A 21,995-nucleotide genomic window follows, 5' to 3' on the forward strand; every position below is an offset into this window, starting at 1 on the left:
TATTTCTCCCCATTTTACAGAGGAGACAACTGAGGCAGAGGCAGGCTAGGTAGTGCATCCAAGGGTTTGAGCCTGGCTTTGAACCTGCATTCCCTGTGATCTTGTTTCACAAGAGTCTCAAGCTGTAGTTGGAGGTCTAGCCTTGCTAGGGGGAGAGGGAGGGGTATGTTCTAAGTGTGTGGCTAGGAAATCCTCCTCACACTCTTACAGGTACTTTGTGAGTAGACAGGTGTGTGTGTGTGTGTGTTAGTCACTTGGTCATGTCCATTTCTCTGTGATGCCATGGACTGTAGCCTATCAGGCTCCTCTGTCCATGGAATTCTCCACGCAAGAATACTGGAGTGGGTTGCCATTCCCTTCTCCAGGGGATCTTCCAGACCCAGGGACTGAACCAGGGTCTCCTGCACCGCAGGCAGATTCTTTACTGTCTGAGCCACCAGGGAAGTCAAACAGGTACATATTAGGAAATGCAGCATCTGAGGATTCTTGAGACCCCTAAGGTATCCCTAATACAGCAGACTACCCTAATTCAAAAGAGATTTAGAGGGCAGAGTGGACAGGGAGCCACATGAAGGGTAGGTATGGGTCCTGGCTACAGGTCAGCAACTAATATCCGAGTACTTCTGAACTATAGAGGAGCCCATCTTGGAGGCCTCTGATGTCCACATTCCTATAAGGGCTCCCCATAGTAAAAAGAGTAACTTTGGGCAAGATTCAGAGGTTCCCTTGATCCCCACTTTCGACATTAAAAGCAAAAAATAGAAAGGTAGATAGAAGCTCAGTTTAGGCAAAAAGACATCTGCAATTCTCATCATCATTACTTTGGCTTTGAAATCGACAGCGCAGAGACCCCCCACCACTTTTTAAAATTTTAAAGACAAAACAGTATAACAGTTCTGCCAACTCTTAAAAAAAAAAATCAGAGAGCACAACATTGGCTTTTTCTTTTTTTTTTTTTTTTTTTAAATTTTGGCAAAGGAAGATTCAGTTTCTGGAAATGCTTGCAAAATGATTCCTGACACTGGGGGGAGATAGTTAAAAAAAAGAAGACGACGAAAACTTATTAAACACATGTAGTAAAGGACGAAGGTGGGAAGAAAGCGAATCAACGAAAGAAAGGAAAGAACTAAAAGAGATAGACGGTGGGGAAGGGGGAAGCCATTAAAGGGCCCCAATTCAAGGAACGTTATCAAGTTCTCAGCATCTGCAATTCACAAGCCGCTTGTGAGTCGGGGCGGCGCAGACTCCGCCCCTTTCTCGGGTGTCGGACGCTCATTGGTGGGGGCGGCAGTCGCCGGCCTGTGACTGCCCGAGGAAAGGTTGCCTGGGACACGCATCCCTGTGTGAACGCATGACGTCCCACCCTGGCGCCAGGCTGTCTGGGGCTGAGTCTTAGATCAACACAGCTGTGGGACCGGGACCCACAGCTGGGCAAAGGAGCGGATTCCTCAACAAAAAATAGGATTGTGAGAAAAGTTCTGAAACAAAAACAGCGCAGACAAAAGCCTTAATGACATCCTTTCATAAAAATAAAAAATGCAAGAGGGGGGAAAAAGCTGGTAAAAGGAGCAGAACTGGGAACAGAAAGTTCAGAGGCATTTGGAATAAGAGACTGAGGCCCCACCACCGCTAAACAAGTTGCAGAAGGCCTGAGCTAGCCCTTCAGTCCGCTGTTGGGAAAAAGAAGTCTTTTGGTTTCAAACTTTATCCAGTGTTCTCAACCGTAACCCATTTCTTTCAGAATTAGCATCTTACATTGGAGAGTACCCTTAGAGGTCATTTGCTGCCCCCTCCCCCAATTTTACAAAAAAATGAAGCCCAGGAAGGAAGGAAATTCTTCCAAGGCCACATTGCAAGTTATTGACATGACCAGGAAAGAATTCTGCTTGCTAATCCCACTGCATCTCTTTCCTGCCTGTGTCGCCCAGCTTCTGGGCATTTTAACCTGAAAGCATCTTTAGAGATAACGTGAAAATGTTTTGCAAACTGCTGTACAAGCCTGAGACATCAGTGGTAGTAATGGAGGAGTGAAAAAGAGATGGGGGAATCTATGTGGCTGCTGCTAAGTCGATTCAGTCGTGTCCGACTCTGTTCGACCCCATGGACGGCAGCCCACCAGGCTCCCCTGTCCCTGAGATTCTCCAGGCAAGAGTACTGAAGTGGGTTGCCATTGCCTTGTCCCGAATCTATGTGGACCTGTGGACTAAGCACGGACCACTCAACCAGACATGCACTCAACAGTCACTTGCCTTCACATCCACTCAACCAGTCCTCAGGCACCAAGGAGACTAATGGATGTGATGGAGACAGTATGTTAAGCGCCTTGCAGAGAAGAGACATTTAATAATTACATGTGGAAGGAAGGAGGTAGGTCTAATTAGCTCCATTTTATAAATTGGAAAATTGAGGCAGAGAGACGTGACTTACCCAAAACTCACAGGTTTACTAAAAAAGAATGGAAATTTGAACATAAATCTGCCTAGCCTCAGAGGCCATGATTTTTTCCAGAACCTGGGCTTGACTATCTTGCACAAACCATGGAGGCCTGCGTGACAGAAAAGGAAAAGGTTTTCTTTTTGGTCATGCAGGAGTCCTCATAGTCACCATATTCCCTTCCTGAGACCAAATAGCTGACAGGCTCTCCAGTTGACTTCTGTAGCATACATAGACTGATTTGTCCATTCACAGGATATCTTCACCTTCTTATACTAAAGAGACTGTCCTTGAAAACATCCGTATTTCAGGAAGAAATCTTTTGAAGACCTTTTACCTGGGACACAGATTCCTGTGGTATGACAGCTAAAAAAAAAAGGCTTTGGGGCTGGCTCTGCCATTACTTGTGGTGTGACCTTGAGAACATCTTAAAACTCCTTTCTGGACCCTTTACCATCCCACACCTGCCTGTCCAAATTTCATAAAGCATCAGACTGCTAGAGTTGGAAAGGATTTTAAATAATCACTTAGCACCATTTCCCCATTTTAGTCACAAGGAACCAAGCCCAGGGTACCTGAGCTTGTCCACGGTCACAGGACAGATTATTGGCAAGGCTGGGAAGTTGAATCCAGGACTCCTAACTCCCAGTCTGGAGTCCTGTTTTACTATGACTCTTTTGAGATTGTCCTAGCTCTGAGCTCCCATTGTTCCAGTCTTCAGTGCCACATAGTATAGAACTCTTAATTGTTTCCGGTGTTAATCTTGTCTCCCCGAGTCCTGGGATCCTTGAGAGCAGAAGTCACTGTTTTAAGGAAAGCAACTCCATAAATATTCATCAAGTGATTGATTAGGGAAGCAACCATTGAGGGATCCCACCTGGTCACTCCCCAGATGGAAACCAGCATTCAGAGGCTGCACTTTCTCCCAAACCCTTGGAAATGACAAGAAGACAAGCAAAGAATGCAATGTCTCATTGCAATACGGGGCTTACTCGCCTGTCCCCCCGTCCCTTTCTTGGGGGCTCTCAGATAGAGCTGGAGCCATTTCAGCAAGGCTAAGAATAATCAAGTCCAGGTGGCCTGCCCTTCCACAGCAGAAAGAGACAGACAATAGAGTGATGAAATTACCAAACTATTGTTTTCTGCATAGAGGTGTGTGGAGAATGTGGGGTTGGAGGGAGGGAGAAGGGAGAGTTAAAAAAAAGATTAACTGACCCAAAGGGAGCTCCTAAAAAGGTTATCTAGAAATCAGCCCATCTGTATCCCATATTCAAAACCCTGTCCAAAATTCTAATCAAACTCACTTCCAAAACATAACTGGGCATATATTTGGCTCCTTATGGAATGCATGGGGCCAGAGGGTGGGAGCTTTTTTCCTTCCCCAAGCAAAAACCACAATTCAAGCTTTTTTTTTTTTCTTTCTCCTTGTTGCTCAGTGTTCTTTGCTCAAACCCCCTTCCCCTCCTCCTTCTGCAATCTCAGCGCCTAGCCCAAATCTGTTTTCTTCATTGTAACCTCAGCTTCACCGCAATTAATTTTTTCCCCCTCTGGTCACAAGATAATTCCTGACGCCAGTGAGTCTGGAGGTCAGACGAACAGCAAATTGGGGAACAAGGCGGCACTAATTCCTTACAAGTTTCCCTTGAAAAATCTTTTGCTTAAAAAAAAAAAAAAAAAAAGCTTTGCTGTTCAGGGATTTATGACCTCGGAGGACTATGGGTTCGAACCAGTATTGGGCTGTAGGTGGACTGGCAAGCGGGCAGGGGAGCTCGAAGATATGGGGCGCTGCCAGGAAAAGGCAAATTCTTAAAAGTTAATGGTTTTAAGTGATTTTTTTAAAATCCTTGCTGGCAAGGAGGCCCGCCTCTCCCCAGTATCAGCGCTTCCTCATTCTTTGAATCCGCGGCTCCGCGGTATTCGGCGTCAGACCGGCCAGAGGAAGCCTGTTTGCAATTTACCCGGGTTGTGAACGCCCAGGGTCGACGGAGGCGGGGCCACAGCGGTCTGTTTTGCATAAAGGGGCGTGCCCTCCAGGCCGACTCTATAAGTGCAGACTTCGGAGCGCGTGAGCGCGTTGCAGGCTGCTCTAGAGGGTCTCTGTCTATCTCCTTCCTTCCAGCACTTCCCAACCTCATTGCTCAGTATGAAGGCGCTCAGCCCGGTTCGCGGCTGCTACGAGGCGGTATGCTGCCTGTCGGAACGCAGCCTGGCCATCGCGCGGGGCCGTGGCAAGAGCCCGGCCGCCGAGGAGCCGCTGAGCCTGCTTGACGACATGAACCACTGCTACTCGCGACTGAGGGAACTGGTACCCGGAGTCCCGCGAGGCACTCAGCTTAGCCAGGTGGAAATCCTGCAGCGCGTCATCGACTACATCCTCGACCTGCAGGTGGTCCTGGCCGAGCCGGCCCCTGGGCCCCCAGACGGCCCGCATCTTCCCATCCAGGTGCGCGCGGGCGTGCTCGGGAGCTGGGGCGGGGCTGAGCTCCAGGGCTGGGATGCTACGGGGACCCCTGGACCTTCCAAACTCCGTGCGTAAACCCTTCCCCCCTTTTCCTTCTCTCAGACAGCTGAGCTCGCTCCGGAACTTGTGATCTCCAACGACCAAAGGAGCTTCTGCCACTGACCTGGCCCGTCCTGGCGCCTCCAGGTGAGTATCCAAGCCTTCTCTCGGGGGCGGGGAAGGGGGACAGCTGGTGCTTAAACGGCGATCTTGGAGTTGGTAGGCCTTTTAAAGGATTACCGCGGCCCCCTCGGTTTAGGGAAATTCAGGCCAGAGAGACGCAAGTGACTTGCCCGTGGTCACAGCAAATGAATGACGGAACCAATTCTGATCCAGAGTTCGTTTCAACCTTAAGTGCACGTTGTTCCCGTCCTCCCCATTGGCCAAAGGTGCGAAACTATAGACGCAGGTCCGACTAGATAAAATAACCAGTCTGTCTGTGGCTTGGAGTCGTAAAAGGAGCCGCGTTTTTCTCAGCCCCCCTCCCAACTAGTGTCACTTCCAATAGGCAGGGGTGGTGCAAGCTCCGCCTGTGGTCTTTCGGCGCCAACTGGGTGGGGGCAGTGTGGGGCGCGAGTTATCAGCTGGAGGTAGAGACCAAGTTTCCTCCCTGGCGCCGGCCAGTCTGCGGACGGCCCCCGCTTGGGCGCGCTCGGCGGAAACTGACGGCTCCCTGGTCTTCTTTCCTCCCCCGCCCAGAACGCAGGTGCTGGCGCCCGTCCGGGACCCCGGGACCCTCTACGGCCGGAAGCCCGAGGGCATGGATGGGCCTCAACCTTGCCCTGCCCACTTGACTTCCCCAAACCCCTGCCTCGAGGCTGGACCTGCGCCCGGGAGCGAAGGACTGTGAACTTGGGTGGCCTAAAGAGCCGGCGCTAGCTCTGGGCACCAGCTGGGCAACCTCCCCCTGCCCTCACCCCACTCCCAAGTTTTAAAGACTGTCTTTCAGTGTGTGGAGGTGTACGGGGTTGGGGGTGGGGGCTGGCTGTTCTCCAAATTCTGCCTTGGCCAAGGCAGCGGTAGAGCTGGTCTTCTGGTCTCCTTGGAGAAAGACTCTGTTGCCCTGATTATGAACTCTATAATAGAGTATTTAGCTTTTGTACCTTTTTTGCAGGAAGGTGACTTTCTGTAACCATGCGATGTATATTAAACTTTTTATAAAAGTTAACATTTTGCATAATAAACGGTTTTTAAACACTTGTGTTTATAATTTGATTCCTTAAGTGCTAACACTGTTTCTCACAAAGCTGGATTTAGGGAGAATAAATTCATGTCTTTCTTGGAGCTTAGGAAAAGTAAACTTGCTTATTCCCTTAAAAGGGAGATGGGCGAATGCCCAGCTAAGACTGGGGAAGAGGGGGAAGTAGAAAGGGCTCATGGTGGAGCCCCACACGCACTGGGTGCAGAGAAGAGCCTTGTCCTGTCTCACTTTACAAGTGAGGGAAGACTGGAGAGAGAAAGTGACTGGAACAAGCTCATCCAGCAAGTTGGGGCCTAGGATAGAAATCTGCTCTCCTGAGTCCCAGTTCTTAGGTAGTTTGAGAGCTATGTTGCTAACTAGCAGATGGCTGTCCTCTTTAATGCCATTCATGATGTTTCTCTAGCAGGGGATGTGAAACAGGACCCTCACCTGTTAGGCAGGGATGGTGCTGATAGACCCATTTCAGAGATGAATAAATGGATCATTGGGCTTGGTTTATTTCCTGCCTCACGTTCTCTGGTTTATTTCCTCTTGGGCTTCCAGAGTTGGGGAAAATAGGATAGGAGTCTCTTCCCTCAAATCTGATCAACCACTCTGATCAGAAGGATTTTGGTGCTGGTTGGGAAATAGGGGAACGAATTATTCTACCACCAGTTGAAGACTGAGCCTTGAGGAAGAGGGCACCACAGCCCTCATTTCTGGTATATCCTTCCAATAACATCTCCAATGGGAGTCTCCTCTATAAGTACCTTTAGCCCTATTTCAGAAATGGAGAAATTGAGGCTCAGTGGATAATGAGTTGGAGTCAGGTTCACACAGTCCCTTGAGAGGCAGAAATGGGATTTTAAACTTAACTACAGTGACCATGGACAGGGAAGCCTGGTGTGTTACAGTCCATGGGGTCACAAACAGTCGGATACAACTTGATGACTGTGACCATGACTGTAGTGGAAAGGAGCAGGATCTGAGACTGGCTATTCCATGGGGCCAGGCTTGAGAGTCAGGCAGAGGGCAAGACTCCTACACCATGCCATCTTCCTTTGCTTCCCCTCCACCTCGATCTGGCAGTTCCCCAGGTAGGTTCCACCAGGCGCCTGGTCCTACTAGATTCCTGTTTATGATATGATCTCATTCATGTGTTGGCACCTGGCATTAGTTACTTCAGTATTTCATAACAAACAGGTCACGTCATCACCCACCTTTCATGCCTTAACCCTGGTGAATTTGCAAGGGTGAACAGGGGCATGTGATGGGGAGGCAAACTTTGTCTTTGTGAACCACCCTCCTGATAAACCAGTGTACTTAACCTGTTTCCTGTCTCCTCCAATGATCTGGTGGAAGGTATGAACACTCTTTAGAAAATCCACACGCACACACAATTTTGCCAAAGCAATAGGGCTTCCCAGATGGCTCAGTGGTAAAGAATCTGCCTGCCAATACAGGAGACACAGATTCAATCCCTGTGTCAGGAAGATTCCCTCAAGAAAGAAATGACAACCCGCTCCAATATTCTTGCTTGGGGAATTCCATGAACAGAGGAGTCTGGCCAGCTACAGTCCACGAGGTCACAAAGAGATGGACACGACTGAGCGACTGAGGATGCATGCATGGCCAAGCAAACTTCCAATGCCCGGGGGAGAGCCCTCAGTCCCCGTGTGAGGAACTTTTGCTTCAAACCCAGTAAGTACAAGACCCAGGCTGGGTCTGCCTGGGATCATTCGTTAGGTGTCCTGTGCTGGCTCTGAAGTAAGTCAGCCACACAAAAGTGCAAACAGCATACTAGCTGTTTGACTGCAAGCTAGGGACTGTTTCTATTGAGCCTCAGTATCCACACCTGTGTGAGACCGCTGATCTTGATACAGTTTTGAGGCACCTGGCCCCACATTAAACCATTAATTGCAGCAGAGCCAGGCACTGAACTCAATACCCTGTGCCCTTTGCCACAGCATGCCGCTTCCTGCTTGGAAGTTGCAGGACCAAAAGGCTAGGAAGCTCTGGATGGCTCAACTGCTGTGTGACCTTGAGCCAGCCACCTCACCTCTCCAAGCCTCTCTCCTCCCTTGCACAGCAGCTGGTGCTTCTCGCATTGCTGCCTCCCAGGACGGAAGATAATGGTGGGAAAGTTCTTTGAAATGCATCACACACCTACGAGGTATTATTAAGCTAATTCCAAGGAAATTGCCTGTAAGGTCCTCAGAGACTGAGCTATTCAGGTGGTGGGGACAAAAGCTGAAACCAGCACACCAATTCATTAGTCATTAGAGAGTGAAAGCAATTTGGCCCTGGGGCAGAAAACTCTGAGAGGGGAGTTGTCTTGTGTCATAAACACCTATCAAATGCCTACCAGGTGCCAGGCTCTATTTTATCTTAACATTTTTCTAATCCTCACCACCACCCAGCAATGTATCATTATTCCCATTTTACAGAAGACACAAATTCAGAGAGGCTGAATAACTTGATCCAGGTCACATAGCAAAGAAGGGCCACATAACAAGGAAGGGCCACAGCAAAGCAGCATCCAGCACCACCTAGCTCCAAAGTCCACGTTCAATTTTTTCCCTCTCCATTCCCTTCCCCTGGGAAGGGAACATATTTGGTCCCCAGTAGGTGCTTGCTAAATGAAAGACCTAGGCCCACCCCAGGTCTCCCTCTCATTTGTTAAAAGAGGATGATGGTGCCTCCTTTGCAGGTCTGTGCTTCGGATTAAAGATGCATAAAGCATCTACCAGACTCTCTGAAAATACAAGATTCACCATTAACCGAATCTTAACAGTTCACTATTGCATCAGCTCTGAAAAACGGACTTTGGGAAGGGATTTTTACTTTGTTAAAAACAAACAAACAAACAAAAAAACCAGGTTCAGAACAGACGAAGTAACTTGCCCGGGGCCCCACAGCTCCTAAGTGACAAAGCAAGGATTCAAATTCATGCGTGTGACAAACCAGAGACGGTGCCCTGTCCGAGAAGGCCAGCGACAGCTCTCCTTAGCTGTGGATGTGCCGGACAACTGTCAGTGGCTGTCTTTCGACCTCATCATCTCTCACGGCTGGCTGGCACTCGTCTCCATTCCCAGGGATACATCCTAAATCCTCGCGTCGCTCTTGAAGAACTGCCTCTGGTGCTCCGCTCCCGGCCAAGGCTTCTGGAGGCCGGAGCAGGGGCGGGGCCTCGGCCCACGTGGCCCGGAGCCCGGCTGGGCGGGGCCAAGATAGCCCCGCCCCGGCCCCGCCCCCGGCCCGGCGACCCGCGCTCCCCCCCGCGGGCCCTGGGGGCCGGTCGCAGGTGTTCGCTGGCGCCCGGATGTCTGAGCTCTGGCTCCGCTCTGGCTCCGGCTCCCTCCGCAGCCTGCGGGCGGGGCTCCCAGCCCATCCGGAGCCTCGCGGCGCCCCTGCCGCTCTGCCAGCAGCGCGGCCTCCCGGTTCCCAGCCTCCTGGCTTTGAGGGGCGGGGGGCCCGGGCCACCCCCCTCTCTCCGGAGCCACCCCCACCCAGCCGAGCTGCTGACCCTATTGCTCTCCCGCTGCCCCCAGCTGCGCTCGGACCGCGGCGGCCTCGACGCGCCCCCACCCCGCTTCCTGCCTCGGCAGTTTTGCCCGAACCGGGCGGCCGCCCTGGATCGCACCCCGTTCCTTCCTTCCTTCATTCTTTTCAGGCAACTTGCATTCCTCGAGCGCCTGCGACGTGCCCCGCACGAGGCCTCTCCGACCTTCCGAGGGCAGGCCCCCGGGCCCACCGGGGTCCTCCGGGAAGATTCCGCCCTCCGCCCCATCTCCCTCCCTGCTCCGCCCGACTCTTCTATCTCTGATGTCCGGTTTCACTCCGAGTTTAGCATTTAATTGTTCTCTGGTTATTTCTCCTGTTAAGGGTCAGTCAGTGGCAGGGTCAGGGGATCACTTTGTGATCAAAGTCAAGGGTCAGTCTGAAAGTGGAGTGAGGGGTCAGAGTGTGGCCAGAATTGGGGTTTTAGCCAGACTGTGGCAAGGTTTGGAGATAGTGTGGGTGGAAGTTGGCAGTGGTCAGTCTACAGCTGGGCTTAATAGACAGAGAGTAGTAGCATCAGTGGCCAGTCAGTGAGTCAGTCTTGGGCACGGTCAGTGAACAGTGTGGATCAGGGTACTAGGTCACCCAGAGACTAGGATTTGGTGGTTGCCTTTGACAAGCCAGATAAGTGCAGTGGGGCGGGGTGTCGGTGTGGTAGCTCTCTGAACTCAAGATTCCTATCCCTCCACAGCTGGGGGCTGGTCATAGCCTCCCCCTGGCATTACTCAGACTGTAGAGCTGGGCTTCCATCTGGGACACTCCCTGCCCTCCACACCTCTCTGCTCCTACCTTATGCCAGATGCTGGAGGCAAAAAACCCCTGGCTGGGGCAGACCCGTGGTCAGACTGACGGTAACGCTGGCCATGGCAAGGAGGCCTTAGGCTTCTGAGGGACACCCCCAACACTTTGCGTCACCCATGGGGAACAGGTACCTTGATCTTCCCTGTACCTTCTGCCTTTTGTTTACAAACCTAAAAGCTGTTGGGGATGGAAGGGTTCTTAGAGGTCACACGTGTGGCCTAAGAGGGGAAGAAGCTTGCTCAGGGACACCCAGCAAGTTCGTGGTCAAGACAGGACTCAAGGGAACTCCCTAGTGGTTCCGTGGTTAGGACTCAGCACTTTCACTGCCCTGGCCTGGGTTCAATCCCTGGTGGGGGAACTAAGATCCCATTCCCATGGCCCAAAAAAAGACAGAAACTCATGCCTTTTACCTTTCTAGCTAGGGCACTCTTTGTGATCCTCTGCCTACCCTGAGCAAGGATTGTTATTCCCACTTTAGAGATGAGGCAGCTGAGGCCCTGAGAGGCTTCTGGACTCGCCCGGCTCTCTCAGAGGGACTGCCAGGGGCGAGGGGACTGCACCCACCTGAGGATCTGGACCTGTGAAGTGGGGAGCCGGTGATTCCCTGAAGCATTGCGCCCTCGTCATTGCCACCCAGCCCCTCCCTGGCGCCCTCATTAGGAGCGAATGAAACAAGGGTGGCCGGAGGAAGCTGGGGAGAGAACACTTTTTAAGAACTGCTGGGGAAAAGCTTAGCTGGGTTCTTATGGAAACATATGGAACTCATTACCCTAAGTCGAAGTGGTCGCTGGCCAGCTGGCAGTTGGTCGGTTTGGGGCTAAAAGTGTGTGTTGTGTGGTAGTGAGGGTACCTAAGGCAGACTCACCAGAATAACCTGCCCACTCACTTATCCAGGTTCTTCCCAAACCAGGTATTGTTTCCATTTTTAACATCAAAAAAAAGTGATTTCAAGACACCGGGTACTAGGCCACTCTAGGTTTTGTGGGTAGGATCAGAGACTTAGGGACCATCACGACAGACAGCCCCCCCAGAACCACCCACATCCTGACTCTCACACGTCTTTTCACCACCAGGGCCCCTGCAGTGGGTCCAGATGTATGAAGGGATGGTCTCAGCTTCCATCCAGGACTCATCCGGGGCGGGGGGGGTGGGGAGGGGGGGGTGGTCCTTGAGGAGCCTAAATGTTGGTCCTGCATCCCGTCAATCACATTTCCCTGGACAGGTTGGACTCCATATTCAAAGACAGCAGCAAGAGAATGTTCCCAGAGGCCATTTCCTGGTCCACAGGACTTTAGTCTATGTGGTTGTAGGATCCTGGGGGGCTGCCTCCATTTCACCCCTATGAGGCTCACAGATATTAAGGGACCTGCCAAAGATCACCTTGAAGTAAGCACCAGAGCCCAGGTCTCCGACATAGCTTCCACATCCTGTCTTGTTGATATCTGCTATAGTGTGTGCTAAGTCGCTTCAGTGACGTCCAACTCTGAGACCCCACAGACTGTAGCCCCCCAGGCTCCTCTGTCTATAGAATTTCCCAGGCAAGAATACTGGAGTGGGTTACCATTTCCTTCTCCAGGGGATCTTCCCCACTGAGGGATCGAACCCGCGTCTCCTACTTTGGCAGGCGGATTCTTTACCATTGAGCCAACGCAGCTCTTCTAAAACTTTCTACTAACCAGTGGTCATACAGAATTGGCCTCACACAACCCCCACAGCCCTCCTGTACTTCCTGTGAATTTGGGAATCAGCCAGCTGCTGGTGGAAGCCCTAGCTTTGTCATGTATCAGCTATGCCATCAGAAAAGTGAAAAGTGAAAGTTGCTCAGTTGTGTCCGACTCTTTGCAACCCCATGGACTATACAGACCATGGAATTCTCCAGGCCAGAATACTGGAGTAGGTAGCCGTTCCCTTCTCCAGGGGGGTCTTCCCAACCTCGGGTTGGAACCCAGGTCTCCCACATTGCAGGTGGATTCTTTACCAGGAGAGCCCAGGAATACTGGAGTGGGTAGCCTATCTCTTCTCCAGCCATTAGAGGTAGGTTATTTACCCTCTCAGAGCCACATCGTTTGCTGTGACGATTAAAGCAGATGACATGTAAGGCGCCTGGCCCTCGGTGGCCGGGGGCGATGGCAGCCACGGAGCTTGTTGGGCATGGTTGTCCGACTCCTCACATAATTCCTCCCTCATCTTTCCAGATGGCCGTGTTGTTGGCATAGTCCATCCACGGCATCTCAGCACTGCCTGTCCAGTAGGCGTGCTCTTCAGAGGCCTTTCACACACACACGCAGGAGTATGTGGTCAACAGGACGCTCAGTGCCTTGAGGAATAGTGCAAGGACTTAAAAAAGCAGGCCTGCAATTCAGCCTCACCACTCCCAGGCTGTGCCGCCATGGACAAGCTCCTTAACCTCTCTGAACCTCAGAAAACCAGCCTGGAGCCACCGCAGAGTCTTGCTGAGGATTTAGTGAGGAACTAAGGATAGCCCACCGAGAGGCTCACTGGCACGTGGAGGCACTCAGTAAGTTACAGCTGGAGTTAGAAATAATCCTATTTCACAGATGGAGAGGCTGAGTCCCAGAGGGCGTAAGTGACACATCCAGTGTCATGTGAAAAGACCCCTCACAGACCTAGGGACTAAAGACCAGATCTTCATGCTCCCAGTCTTTGCCCAGCTGCTGCTGCTGCTGCTAAGTCGCTTCAGTTGTGTCTGGTTCTGTGCGACCCCATGGACTGCAGCCTACCAGGCTCCTCCATCCATGGGATTTTCCAGGCAAGAATACTGGAATGGGTTGTCATTGCCTCCTCCCTTTGCCCAGCTACTACTCTCTCATTACTGGGATTTATAACCATTTCATGACAAAGGTGTTTTCAACTGTGGAAAGTCAGAACTTTTAACCCAGGCTCCGCCTGATACAGAACCAGCTCACTGGTGAGCGCATCCCTCCGTAGAAGAGAACAGGGGTCGGGGCTGGGGTAGGATGGACATGACTCAGAGGCCAGAGAACCTGGAGGCCAAACATAATGAAATCAGGGGAGCAGGAGCTTTGTGATCAGACAGACCTGTCTCTGCCACTTCTTAGCTGTGTGATCAGCTAAAGGACACCACCTCTCTCGGCCTGTTTTTCCTCTAAAGCTCCCAGTAGTACCTCTTTCGTAGAGCTGTTTCAGCAACTAAGAAGACAGAGTGCCTGGCACAGATGGATTGCTTGAAGTTGGCAGTCCCTATCATTTTATCAAGATGAAGTAGAGCAGGAGCCACCTGTAGTCTTTGTCGTCACCCTCATTGTGAATCTTTTTGTAAACTTCCAATTGAACAAACAGTATTTGATTTCTGATATGCTGTATGTGTCCACAGTCCCCCACTTACGGTATGAACTTGGACAAACTACCTAAGTTCTTTCATCTTCAGTGTCTGCACCTATAAAATGGGGATAATGAAAGTCCCTACTACGGACAGTTGGGAAAATTTTTTTTTTAACTTTTCTTTTTTGGACATACCATGAAGCTTGTGGAATCTTAGTTCCCCAACCAGGGGTCAAACCCAGGCCCCCAGCAGTGAAAACACTGAGTCCTAATCCCTGAACTGCCAGGGAATTCCCAGGTGTGAGGATTAAATCAGTTACCACATAGTACGCTCGGTTTAATGCTTGGCACATAATAGGAACCCCCAAATGCTACTTGTCATTCATTATCTTAGCACAGTCTGTGAAGTTTGTGTTCTTATACATTCTATAGCCATCTGTGTTTTTATACAAAATCTTAATATCTCAATTTTTTAAAAATTGGCATTTCAAGAAGATGTACAGATTTTTATCATATGGTTTTGTGAGATCTAGCGCCTAACAAACTTCACACGTAGCCACACTTGTGCGTTGTGTGCACACGCACAAGTGTGGCTACGTGTGAAGTTTGTTAGGCGCTAGATGAACACACACACACACACACAATGAGCTGAAACAAGCCCTCTTGCATTGAAGAGCGGCCTGCATGCTCCCTCTAACTCGCTTTCCTCTGTGAAGGGAGACTGGTGACTGTGTGACCTCTCAGCAGGAGAATTCCTTGGCAAAACTAACCTGGCCCTGGAGAAGGGCATGGCGATCCAGTCCAGTATTCTTGCTTGGAGAATCCCATGGACAGAGGAACCTGGTGGGCTGCAGTGCATGGGGTCACAGAGTTGGACACGACTGAAGTGACTTAGCACGCATGCATGTTAAACCATAATAGCTGCTGCTGCTGCTAAATCGCTTCAGTCATGTCCGACTCTGTGCGACCCCATAGATAATTCTCCAGGCAAGAACGCTGGAGTGGGTTGCCATTTCCTTCTCCAATGCATGAAAGTGAAAAGTGAAAGGGAAGTCGCTCAGTCATGTCCGACCCTCAGCGACCCCATGGACTGCAGCCTACCAGGCTCCTCCGTCCATAGGATTTTCCAGGCAAGAGTACTGGAGTGGGATGCCATTGCCTTCTCTGAACCATAATAGAAAAGAATATAAAAAAGAATGTGTATATATGTATAACTGAACCACTTTGCTGTAGAACAGTAATGAACAAAACATTGTAAGTCAACTACAAGTCAGTAAAAATTAAAAACAACAATAAAACAAAAAGCCAAGATGTCAGGTGGGGCCAGACCACCTAGGATATGACAGCTTTCTCTGACGGCAGATCAATTCAGTGCTGTCTTTCTGGGGAGCACCAGGCTTTTTCCACCCTAAGCCCACGTCTTGACTCTTTCTGTCAATCAGGACGAAAGCCGCTATAAGGCACAGGAAGCTCAGCCCGGTGCTCTGTGATGACCTAGGTGGATGGGATGGAGGTGGGGTGGGAGGGAAGCTTAAGAAGCAGGGGATATATGTATGCATATGACTGATTTACTTTGTTGTACAGCAGAAATTAACACATTGTAAAGCAATTATATTCCAATAAATAAATAAAAGTAATTAATACAAAAATTAAAAAAACTCACCTGGGAGGAAGCCCTGGCTCCTGCTCTTAACCTGAGTATCAGAGCCCAGGTCTCAGTAGTGGTTCTCTCCCCGCCTTGCTGTGCAACCCTGGGCACCTCACTTCACCTCTCTGAGCTTTGACCTTCCATCTGTGAAAGGGGGCGGACCTTTCAAGGTCGTCCTGAGGGTTAGAAAAGTGAACAAAAAGTGCCTGGCACATTGTCATTGCTCCATATATGGGAGCTCTTCAAAGCACGTTGGTTTTTTAACTCAGTAAGAGCTATCTTTTTATATTCTTTAATAAAACAGGGTTATGATCTGGGTGCCTTATGTAATTAATACCGTTTATTGATTTTTAAACACATCTGCTAATCCAATAAAGGTGGTTTTCCTCCTAAAATTATTTTCTTTCCTAATTTATTCATATTTCACAATGTCTGGGCAGGTCACTGGGCCTCACTGAGCCTCAGTCTCCATATTTCTAACATGGGAAAAATGCCTTCCTCATGAGGTTGTTTGGAGTTCAGTTGAGACGGTATATGTAAAAGTGCTCTGCACACCGTCAAGTCCAGTAAGTGTAAGAGATGATTTTTTGCACCTCCTTCCCTTTCAGTAGGCCAAATTCCTCAAAGACAGGAGGGAGTTTTATTTACCTTTGTATCTCCTGTGTTGAATGTGTAGTAATAAATGTAATAGTAGCATTTATGGTGATAAGAACTTTCATTTCCTGGACACTTGTATTGTGCAAGACTCTGGGCTGAGTGCATCTTAATGGAAGGATGAGTGACAGACACTTAAAAGGTTTGATTCCCTCTGCTGGGAATTGTTTTAGTTTTCTCTTGAGCAAATTCTGTCTTCCATCCTGCAGACAAATTATTTTTATTCTTGGGCCTCATATGTTGTTTGGCCAATCCAGTTGAATAACCGTAATAGCATTGTTTAGTTTCCTTATCTATAAAATGGGGCTAATGATCAACTTAACCTCATATAAAAGTGTCCCATAAATGACGGTAACTTTCCCTTACTCCTTCCTTTCCTCCCCGCCTAGACACACCCTTTCCTTGGAGAGGAAGGTGATGACAGAATAAGGTGATTAAACTGGGTGGTGGAGAGCTGAGTCCCTTCATTTCTCTGTGCTTTTTTTTTTTTTTTTGCCCAGGCCCCTTGGAGTGTGGGGGGAGGTCTTAATTTTCCCACCAGGGATCGAACCCTCAGCCTTGGCAGTGAATGTGCAGTCTTAACCACTGAACCACTAGGGAATTCCTTCTCTGTGCTTTTGTTTCTTTTTTTGATCAGGGTGGCAGATCTTCCTGGAATAATTGCCTGATTCTGAGACCCTCCATGTCCAGCCTCCTAAAAAGCCTCCCCTTTCTGCCACAGCACCACAGATTCAACTCATCTGGACGTCACATGCCCCCTGTGATCATCTGTTGTATATTCCAAGTGCCTTTAAGTCCTGGAAGGCAGAGTGGTGTGTTAGGGTTTGACTTCTATTTTTCTAAGCATTTTCTTATCATCTCATCTCATCCTTTATAAACCTTTCAAAGTCCCCAAGCCACACATGGGCAGCTGAGGCCCCGAGAGGGGAAGGGCCTTGGCTAAGGCCACAGACTGAGTGACAGCCAGTCCTGAGACCCGAGGCATGCTCCGAGTCGCTCGGCGCTTAGTCCCATGAGCCTCTCGATACCAGGCTTTGTGCTTGATGCTGCCTCACAGAAATTTTATGAAGTCGATGCTCCCCCCCACTTTCCAGATGAGCAAACTGAGACTCAGGCAGGTAAAAAGTTATTTCCCGAGTTGGAATCATGATATAATCAGGGCCGATTCTAAACTGTGTGCTTTTTGCCCAGGACCCCGAGACTTCTGCCGCTTTGTTGTTTCAGGGCCCCGAAGACGGCCGCTCCCAAGTCTCTAGCGGTGTGTTGGACCCCAAAGCAGGGAGTGATTGCCAAGGCTGACCCCTACGCCCTGCTCTCGCAGCCCCAGCAACCCCGGGGTCAAGGGATTCACAGAGCAGGGCCCAGGAGGGCCCTCCTGCAGCAGTGATCTTCTGCATGGAATGGCCCCCCGCCCCAATCCCTAAAGCCCATTGTCTCCCCAGGAGACAATACAGATAAAGGACCCAGCCTAGTGGGCTGCCTGCATCAATCTGTAACCATGGAAACCCGTAGGGAGACAATTCCAAAGCCCCTCCTGTCACCCTCCACCCTGCAGCTGTGGCTCCAGGAGTCCAGCCTCCAGCAGAACGGGCATTGCTAGTAATTGCTGTCCCCCACCACGGCCACCCCCAAATGGGACACAGCGAGGCTCCCCCCAGCATACATCCTCCCAGAACTGGTGTTGGCAAAGGGGCCTTGGATATGTTTAAGGTCTATATCTCATTTCATCTGCAGGAAGGTTAGTTCCACCAGGTTCTGCATCGGCAAGATGTCACTGATCACAGGGTCGGGGCCCCGGGAAAAGGTCTCAATAGAATTCTTAACCATCCAGTGGTCAACCAGGACCCAGGAAGGTATTAGGTCTTCAGCGCATGACTTCCCCCTGGTGGCCAGTTGCCGCAATTGTCAGTTTCGACTTTAGCCAAACTTGTTACCTCTTTTTCCTTGGTATCTTGTGTGTTCCAGATGCCCACGTACATTTGATCTAATCCTCACAACCACTCTGTGACGTGGGTGTTCTTACCCTCCTTACACATCCTGAAGCCAAGGCTTTCAGATGGTATGCAGAAGGAAGCAAAGACAGCAGAGTGGTTGAGAGGGTGAATCCAGACTGCCCTGGCTCAAAACCAGGCATCACCAGCCTGATGATCTTGGGAAACGTACCTGAGCTCTGAGTCTGATTCGTATTTGTAAAGTGGGAGCGATAACAACACATACTTCATAGTGATGTTACGAGGATATATAAAATAAGATTTATAAGCCTTCAGAACAGTGATTGGCGCATAATAAATAAAATGCTGTGCCCTGACACTTCTTAAGCTGTATGCCTTCAGGAGTATCATGGAGCTTCTTTCACCTGGGCGTGTATGTGTGCTCAGTCACTGCAGTCCTGTCCGACTCTTCGTGACCCCAAAAGGCTCCTCTGGCCATGGGATTCTCCAGGCAAGAATAACGGAGTGGACTGCTATGCCCTCCCCCAGGGGATCGTCCCGATCCAAGGATTGGCCCGCGCTTCCTGCGTCTCCTGCATTAGCAGACAGATTCTTTTACCCACTGAGCCACCCGGGAAGCCCCTCTTTCACCCATACAGTAGGGCTAATCGTGGCTTTCTCTTAGGACTATCATGGTAACTAAAGTGGATTTGAGGTATGAATGTACTTGCTTTGCTACTATTAGCATCATTTTTTTTTAATCTGCCTTTTTGGGGAGGGCTGATCATGGGGGCAGAGGGATGGGCAGAGAGACGCGACTGTGTCAACAAGCCAGGAGGAGATACCTGAGGATTCTCGTCCCTGCAGCCTCTTTGGTTTGCAGAGTCACAGAGCCTCTGACAGTGGCCAAAGACTTTTCTGGGAAGAGACTGGGAGTGGCCTCTCATCTATTCCAAAAATCTTCCACTGAGTTCATTTCAATCATCGGTTCTTGGGCTTCTACTCTGCAATGAACACTGGGCTGAATATGGGGGTGCGACAATAAAGACAAGGAGTGACTTAAATCTGGGGGAGGGACAGAACAGAATTACAATGTGAAATGATGACAGACTGAGATCCCCTACAGGAAGTGTAGAGCAGGGGTCAGAGTCAGCATCTGAGAAATGGGTGCTCTAAGCTATCACCACCCACACTCATAGTGTGGCCAATACCACTCAGACTCCAAAGACTGAATGTCTTGTTTATTTCAAACTAGTTCTGAGTCTTATTTTTTATGTTAGTAGTTGATCTGGATTTTTGATATTGCTGTCCCAGGTTTCAATTCTATTCAGCTGAAGGGTTAAAACACACACATTTTTTTAAAAAAATTAATTTTATACTGGAGGATAGTTGATTAACGATGTTAGTTTCGGGTGTATAACAAAGTGATTCACTTACACATACACGTGTAGCCATTCTTTTTCGAATTATTTTCCCAATTAGGTTATTATAGAATACTGAGGAGTAATCTTTGTGCTATACAGTAGGTCTGTGTGGGTTATTTATTTTTATCTTTTTTTAATTTTATTTTTTGGCTTCCCTGCAGAGCATGTGGGATCTTGGTTCCCAAGCCAGGGATCGAACCCATGCTCCCTGCAGTAGAATCACAAAGCCTCAACCACTGGACTCTGCCAGAGATCCAGGCAGGTCCCTGGCTATCTATTTTAAGTGTTATATACCAGTGTGTACACGTCAGTCCCAAACTCCCAATCTCTCCCTCCCCCAGTTAGCCCGCTTCCCCAACTATAATATAACCATACATTCATTCTCTAAGTCGATGAATCTGTGTCTGTTTTGTAAATAGTTCATCTGTATATATTTTTTAAGATTCTGCATAAGTGAAGTCATGTTTGTCTTTCTCTGTCTGACTTAGTTCACTTAGTATGATAATCTCACAAAGTCCAGCCAGGTTGCTGCAAGTGGCATTATTTCATTCTTTTTAGAGACTGAGGAATATTCCGTTGTATACAGGTACCACATCCCCTTTAACCACCCATCTGTAGATGGAAAATACACCCATTTTACTGAGTGTAGTTTGAGATCACCTGTGCATGGGGGGTATACACAGCATTCTGTATGACTTGTGTATCTGAGAAACTTGTGTCTGAGAGCAGACCTTTTTTTTTTTTTTTTCTGGTGTGAGAGGTGGAGAGAAGCCCAAGCAGAGAGAACAGAAATGTGGGCTAACAGGGAGAGCAGGGAGGTCAGAGGGAGTGTCAAGAGAAGGGTGTTTTATCAAAGCCTAAGGTTGTTGTGTGAAGGAGGCTGAAGATCTGAGGGACTTGTAGCGGGTGGGCTGGCCAGGCCATACTGGGGAGCTATTTGCAAGATTATAAGCTAGAGAGTGACAAGACCAGGTGTGTGTTTTAAAGAGTTCCTTTGGGAAAAGGAGGGACTAAACTGATAATCACAGGACTCGTAGGTTGTGTTTCCCCAAATTCCTCTGGGCACCTCTACTGGGACCTGAATCTGATTGCCCTCCTCCAATGAGACCACAAGACCCAACATCTGGGAAAAACATCTTCAGGGCCTGGAAACATCTGGAAAGAATTTGGCCAATCTGGTAGCCCTGGGCTTCCCAGCCGGCTGCATCCTTCACGTTCTTTTTCTCCTCCCCAAGTCTGTAGGGGGTTGGTTCATTGGTTAATAGCTATTATATAGCTTTGCAGGCTTCTGGCAGGTACCAGAGTTCACCTCTAGGTGGCAGCCTTACTCCTTTAACCCCACCAGCTTCCACCTGGAAAGGCCAGAGAGAAGGATCATGATCTAATTTGAAGGTGGACAACCACCCTCTCAAGTGCCCATCATTACCTCTATTTTTTAGTTGAGAAAACTAAGGCTCTGAGAGGTGAATCCACCAGTCCAAAGTCACCAGATAGGTGGGCATAGCGGAACTCAGTTTCTCTGAGCCTCAATTTCCTCGTCTGTAAGATGAAACCAACCCACCCCTGGCAACACTGATAGACTTTCTGTCCCTGTGAAAAAGGTGAAAGTGTTAGTCGCTCAGTTGTGTCTGACTCTCTGCGACCCAGTGGACTGTCCATGGAATTCTCCAGGCAAGAATACTGGAAAGGGTTGCTGTTCCCTTCTCCAGGGGCTCTTCCCAATCCAGGGATCACACCTGGGTCTCCTGCATTGCAGGTAGATTCTTTTTACCGTCTGAGCCACCTGGGAAGCCCTACCCATGTGTGGGGGTCACGAACAGCATCCTCTTATGGCCTGTCTCCACTGGAGAAGCGTGGCACTGACATCCTTCTGTTGGAATGGTTTTTGTCCCTATAGATGTGCCTATTCTAGACATTTTACCTAAATATAATAATGTAGTATGTAACCCTTTGTGTCTGGTTTCTTTCACTTAGCATAATGTTTTCAAGACTCATGCACGTGGTAGCAGATATCAGTACTTCATTTCTTTTTGGCTGAATGATATTCCTTTGGATGGATATACATTTGTGTGTCCATTCATCAGCTGATGGACATTTGGGTTGTCTCCATGTTTTGCTCATTATGAATGCTGCTGCTGTGAACATCTATGTATATGTTTTTGTATCAACATGGGTATATATATCTAGGAGTGGAATCCTTGGGTCATATCATAACTCTATCCTGAATATTCATTGGAAGGACTGATGCTGAAGCTGAAGCTCCAACACTTTGGCTACCTGAACTCATTGGAAAAGACCCCGATGCTGGGAAAGATTGAAGGCAAAAGCAAGGGGTGGTAGAGGATGAAATGGTTGGATGGCATCACAGACTCAACGGACATCAATGTGAGAAAACTCCGGGAGATAGCGAAGGACCGGGAAGCCTGGCATGCTGCAGTCCATGGGATCACAGAGTCAGACCCAGCTTAGCAACTGAACAACAATGATGCTGCTGCTGCTGCTGCTAAGTCACTTCAGTCGTGTCCGACTCTGTGTGACCCCATAGACGGCAGCCACCAGG

At 49.3% G+C, this 21,995-nt stretch overlaps 1 protein-coding gene across 2 annotated transcripts; it reads left to right on the forward strand.

Moving 5' to 3' along the window:
* Nucleotides 1–568: 568 nt before the first annotated feature.
* Nucleotides 569–6,130, forward strand: ID3 (inhibitor of DNA binding 3). Of its 2 annotated transcripts, XM_059875860.1 has the most exons (4): nt 569–575; nt 4,482–4,876; nt 4,997–5,080; nt 5,633–6,130. In XM_059875860.1, exons 1-3 carry the CDS (start codon nt 569–571, stop codon nt 5,054–5,056), a joined length of 462 nt encoding a protein of 153 aa, XP_059731843.1. In that variant the 3' UTR covers nt 5,057–5,080; nt 5,633–6,130. The 2 variants fall into 2 exon arrangements, with proteins under 2 accessions (XP_059731843.1, NP_001014950.1); NM_001014950.1 differs by lacking the exon at nt 569–575 and having other exon boundaries at nt 4,530–4,876; nt 5,633–6,129.
* Nucleotides 6,131–21,995: the final 15,865 nt, after the last annotated feature.

Source organism: Bos taurus, chromosome 2 (assembly GCF_002263795.3).
Source record: "Bos taurus isolate L1 Dominette 01449 registration number 42190680 breed Hereford chromosome 2, ARS-UCD2.0, whole genome shotgun sequence".
In the NCBI taxonomy this organism is placed as follows: Eukaryota; Metazoa; Chordata; class Mammalia; order Artiodactyla; family Bovidae; genus Bos; species Bos taurus.